The following is a 5,979-nucleotide window of genomic DNA, read 5'->3' as shown; positions in this document are numbered from 1 at the left end:
ATTATTTTGTAAGAGAAGTTTCAGTTTCTTAACAATTATTGTCTTTTACATTTGAAACAAAAATGCTGTTGTCTGTTTAAGAAATGAAGCATATGTTCCCCTTAAGCTGAAACACAATAAAATGTAAATGTATATCATGGCAAAAAGAGACAAAAAAAGTCTTGAATTTTTTCCAGGCCTTGAGATATGATGGTCTTTAAAATGATGTTTCCACTTATTAATGTAAAATATCACAGATATTAGTACGTACAAGGAGAGTGTGACTGCAAAGCGAGTCTGAAGAGATGGGTTTAGAATGATGGGAGGGTGGGGGTCACTGGGGGATCTTTGTGGTTACCACAGGAAGCGAGCAGTGTTATTTCAATATATTTTAGCCGATGGCCTAACCACTAGGCCATCGGCACCCCAGTGTTGCCAGATTTTGCGAGGGAAATAAGCAACCAGTGAGCACGTTAAATCTATATAGAGTATGTTAACATAATATAACTTCTACAATTGGGGTGGTTGTATTTTGTCTCCCTGCTCTTCTATTGAGACATTTAGATCGGGACATGGGTCATGTCTCACATATAGACACAGGATCTGACAAGAATTTTGACCTGATGGTTGAGATTCCTGATCAAGAAGGCAAGGGCTCTATTAGCTCAATGGTAAACATGTCAGCACTTGCGCAGGAAACCGGGTTCAAATCCGGGGTAGAAGAGGAAAATGATATAGTGCAGCTTTAAGTTGTCTGTGAATACTTAAGTGTGTAACACAAGTGATAATAAAAAGATGAGAACTGAGAACAGTGACCATGCATTTACTGCATTCCGATGTAATCTAAACGTACTTCATTCATAAAGACATATATTATAACGATTAAAGGTTCTTGCTTATTCAGATTTCACTGTAAATGTTTAACTTCCCGTTTGCCAACATAGTGAAACATTGTGGTGGTGAATATGTTCAGTTAGACGGATACCACAAATGTCTCAAACAGGATGTTAAACAACAAGAATGATCTTTCGATACTGAAAGGTCTGTTTATTTTGTAGTTACTGAGACCTGCCTTCAAAGACACTCACTGGAGGCTTGATCGACATCAAACTAATTTTAAAGAGGAAGATATTTAATCCACCGTCATACTTCATATCGTATGTGTTTAGACAGTAGGGCAGCTGAGAGAACAACATGGAGAAACACGTACAGATGCTGTTGTTTTTCTGTGGTGTTTTTATGACCTCTGTCCACACTCTGAAATGGACCAATGTACCTGTTGAACTGGGACAAAACACCACCATCAACTGTTCTCTGGATGAAGCAAATGTCTTCTGGTACATGCAGCTACTGGGAGGAGATCCTGTTCCCATCCTGAGAACATACAGTAAATTAACAGAGGACGTTACTTATTACAATAAGACTTTCATAGACAGGTACTCTCTGAAGCCAGGGAACCGTCTGTTCATTCACAACGTGACTGTGGAAGACATGAAATATTACTACTGCACTGCTATACTAAATGACACCACCTTTTTGAAGGAAACCTTTCATCTCATCTCTGGTAAGCATGACACGCCTCCTGACTTTTGAAAGTTACATTTTCTTTTAACTAGTGCTTGTACTTCTATGCACTGGAAATAGCCATTAGGAAAACGGCATGGGGCGTCCCTTGATATCTCGGTTGTAAAGATGACACTGTGTTTTGACAAATCAAACAATAAATGATTGGCATGAGACTGTGAAAAAAAAGAAGATAAATCATCCTCCCATTTAGGGTTAAAGGGACAGTTTGTTGCATCAACCTTTCAGTGGTTGCTGCTGCTCATTCCTGCAAATCGGCGCTGTCAGGAGGAAATGTCCAAAAAAAGTTCCTTTTGAACTATTTAAACAAATAAAATGGTGAGAATAGCGTTGCATCACGGAGCGTTGTGAGCTTGTGGATCTGCTATATTAAAAAGTAATAAACGGCACTAATGCTTGAGAAGCTTCTGAAAAGAACTCCACAAATAAACATGAATATGATTGTTATTTATGTTTAGATGAAATTAACTTTTTTCAGCTGAAGAGTTGCCAACCACAGACTCTCAGAGGGATTTGACCTTTTGGCCCAACGGTCCTCTCACCTGGGTGTCTCTGTCTCTCAACTTCATTCTGATCACAGCTCTAGCAGCAGGTCTGTACAACTTATACAAGGTCACATGTGTAGGGATCAGATTCCATACAATTAACCCATTCAATCCGGGAACGCATCTGTGTCATTTTAGATTTCTTTGGCTATTCAAAAATAGCAGATCTACAAGCTCATGCCGCGGCAATCGGCGAGCTTGTAGATCTGCTATTTTTGAAAAATCGTGAACATTTGTGTAAATCTTTGAATATACAGTAAACTTACATTTTTAAATCAAATTCTTTTTACTAAAATCTTTGCTTCTGGGGGTCCCTGGAACAAAATATTTTCAGGTGGGGTCCGCGGCCAAAGTTTGATCACCGCTGATACACTATATAGTTAATATTTAAAAAAAACTGTTAGGATTTAGAAGACATTTGTAGAACCCCCTAGCCCTGAAACAAGTGTTCCATGACTGTCATACCATGACAGTCATGGAACACTTGTTTCTGGTTTGCAATTGTTTTACATTTACAACCGTCACATCTACATGAACGTTCAGATTTGAAATATAAAGTTCTTACCCCCATGCCACGGATGTGACAAGTACCGGTATCTTCTGTATTGTTCAATAAAAAAGGGTCGCGTAGTTGAAAGCATCGAGGAAATTCGGAGAAAATGACCGGCGATTGGATTAAAATGATTTTAATTTTTATTGGAATACGGAAGATACGGGTACTTAGACCGGTGCACTTTAACTGGTTACATCCGTGTCTTGGGGGTAAGCACTTTATATTTGAAATCTGAACGTTTATATAGATGTACGGGTTGTAAATGTAAAAAATGTGCAAACCAGGACCAAGTGGTTCCATGCCGCTTGTGATAGACAGACAAGCGTCATGTGAACCATAGCTATAGAACCCCCCAGAAGCAAAGATTTGAGTAATAAATGTTTGCTTTAAAAATATATACATATTCAAAGATTTGCACCCATTTTTCACGATTTTTCATAAAGTAGCAGCTCTACAAGCTCATGGCGCGGCTATGAGCTTGTAGATCTGCTCTTTTCGTATAGCCAAAGAAATCTAAAATGACACGTTCCCGGTCTTAATGGGTTAATCAAAACTTAAATGTGACTTAATGATCACTGTTATGAACGCTGAATGTTGATTTGTTGTGATCTCATGAGTTTGACTACTTTAACAGTCAAGAGTGTGTAGGACAGAAGCTTTGTTAAAACCCCAAAACAAATAGTCACTGTCGGGTGGAAATGTCCAAAACTGTTACTTTTCAGGATTGAGTAGTATCAAAAGTAGCAGATCTACATTCTGTATTTCAACAGTGACCAAATACAGAATGAACCAACAGCAGAAAGAAACTATTTCCCCAACATTTGACACCCACCCACATGAAACAATCTAATATTTTATACAGTCACCTCAAACTAACTTAGAGTGTAGAAATACATGTAAAGGATTAAATTGTTAGGGCGCATTTAATGTTGAGTTATTAAGGTACAGGATTTAATGTGGTACGGGTGGGGGGCGGTCTCACCTCTGGTACAGCACTCAGATCCTTACGCAGCCGGCCAGGGTTCAAATGGCCGGCTAAAGGAGGGAATATTAAATGAACATTTAGTAAACTACACAGACACGGTGTTTGTTTGCACACCATCAGTTGTCCCTACTTTCACAACACTCCCTCTCTCACCACATCAATTACTTCTGCACCTGATCAACCTGAATGATCACAGCAAGTTTAGTTACAATACCAAAATATAAACATGATTAAAACAGTAGGAATGCAACACTTTACTCACCCTGACACCAGGATGAATCAAACATAACAAGTGTGAGACCCAGGTCACAGCCATTAGCCACCAAACAGCCCATGTTTGATGGACTGCAGGGCAAACAATCAACACTGATTGACAATTAACCTCTTAAACCCCAGCATTGGTATTGTGAGGAAAGCTTTCGCTGAACATAGCAGATCGGCAAGCTCACAACAGCAAAAGCTGTCCCCACAATAACAGAAAATACACAAGTATTGAGCCCTGAGGGACTCCGGTTACCCATATGGGGTTTAAGTGGACAGTGCAGCCGTAATACGGTGGCCCCTGAGGCTCAACTCTGACTGGCTATGTACAGTTAGAGGATGTTATGTTAATTTAAGGTAAAGGTTTAAAATAAGATGTACAGTAATTAGAACTATCAGTATGAAATAGAGAAAGAGGGTTTTCCACTGTAATTGTGATGCAGCAAACTTGTGTTTTTTGATGTAATTATATAATATGTGTCTGTTATGTGTTTTGAAGGTTTTTATTTCTTAGCTCGACGTCACAACAGACCCAGTCACCCTGGCAGTGACCTTTCACCTCTCACCCATGACTCACCTGGAAACTCAGCCCCGGCTGAGGTCAGTGAACAAAAGTAAAGCAGTAGTAGGCAGGGTTGGGCAAGTTACTTTTAAAAAGTAACTAGTTATAGTTACTGCTCTCAAAAAAGTAACTATTTACTTTACTAGTTAATACATTATAACTTAATAATGTATTCACTTTTATTATAACTTAACTTAAAAATATATAATAATGCAAATATTTGTATTTTTTTTAAAATACGTTTTTTGTGTTGTTCTGTGGCACAGTAAGAGAAAAAGACAGCTACCTATCATTGTAGCAATTATCATTATGAAATGTAGTGGAACAATACAACACAAAAGATATACACAGTTTGACCACACTATTCTTAGCGTCCTTTATCTCCTCAAATTAGAAATAATGTTTATATTTCGAAGCTGCAAAGCTGCCGCTATCGCTGTGACTTGCATTTGCCAGTTTGCGCACACGCAAGAGTGTGTGTGTGTGTGTGTGTGTGTGTGTGTGTGTGTGTGTGTGTGTGTGTGTGTGTGTGTGTGTGTGTGTGAGGTGGTTGTGGGCGTGTTGTTGTGTTTGTGTGTGTATTTTACAACCTGTACTAACGCTAAAACTATAACTAATACTATTACTACGACCATATTAATGTATATATATTTTGTTCTGTCTTTGTGTTTCAGTATGAGGAAATCCAGAGCCATAATGTGCAGTCCCAAACATCACCTCGCGGTGGCACTGTCACAGTGTCTGAGTCCCAGTTTCCTCCTGGTCCTGCTTCTGGTCCTGCTTCTGAATGTATTTACTCCAAAGCCCAGCTCCCTCCTGGTCCTGCTTCTGGTCCTGCTTCTGAATGTATTTACTCCACGGCCCAGCTGCCTGTCCCAACACCTACAGCACAGTAACCCTTCATCATGCTGCCTGTCCCAACACCTACAGCACAGTGACCCTCCATCATGCTGCCTGTCCCAACACCTACAGCACAGTAACCCTTCATCATGCTGCCTGTCCCAACACAAATCCTGACCCACCAGGTATTTCTGGCCACTAGAACCTACTCAGCCACGTTTGAAGTCTAGGCTACAGAGACAAGCGTTCGGCACGCCGACTCGCCAGTGCCTCTCGTGGTTCAAGTTTGCTTTAAGGCCAGTCCACACCAATGCAACTATTCACAACTCCTTGCAACTACTTGCAACTACTTGCAACTACTTGCAACCATTATCCCCAATGGCAGTTGCATTGGTGTGGACTGGCCTCAAAACTGTTTTGTTGCAAGGAGTTGCGACTTAGACTGGAGTCTGTTCTCACCAAGCGGGCTGAGAGTGGTCCGTCTCGCTCAGGGCGGGCGTTCCGCAAATAAAATGGGGGCGAGTGTGTTTTGGGGCGAGCGTTCCGGTTACCTTTTCAAATGGTGTCCCTATTTTGGTTGTCCTTAAAGGCGAACATAAAAACAAATCAGGATTTTTCTTTTTTTTATAGCGAAAATGGCAGATCTTCTGACAATAGCCATACCGGTATC

General features: G+C 40.3%; 1 protein-coding gene across 1 annotated transcript; it reads left to right on the top strand.

Moving 5' to 3' along the window:
• Nucleotides 1-1,173: 1,173 nt before the first annotated feature.
• Nucleotides 1,174-5,486, top strand: LOC311057427 (uncharacterized protein; the record flags this gene model as incomplete). Its single annotated transcript, XM_084074386.1, has 4 exons — nt 1,174-1,543; nt 2,042-2,155; nt 4,407-4,521; nt 5,144-5,486. 4 exons carry the CDS (start codon nt 1,174-1,176, stop codon nt 5,484-5,486), a joined length of 942 nt encoding a protein of 313 aa, XP_083930512.1.
• Nucleotides 5,487-5,979: the final 493 nt, after the last annotated feature.

This window comes from Gymnoscopelus microlampas (assembly GCF_963454915.1).
Source record: "Gymnoscopelus microlampas genome assembly, chromosome: 12".
Classification (NCBI taxonomy): domain Eukaryota; kingdom Metazoa; phylum Chordata; class Actinopteri; order Myctophiformes; family Myctophidae; genus Gymnoscopelus; species Gymnoscopelus microlampas.
This window is presented reverse-complemented; position numbering and strand designations above follow the sequence as displayed.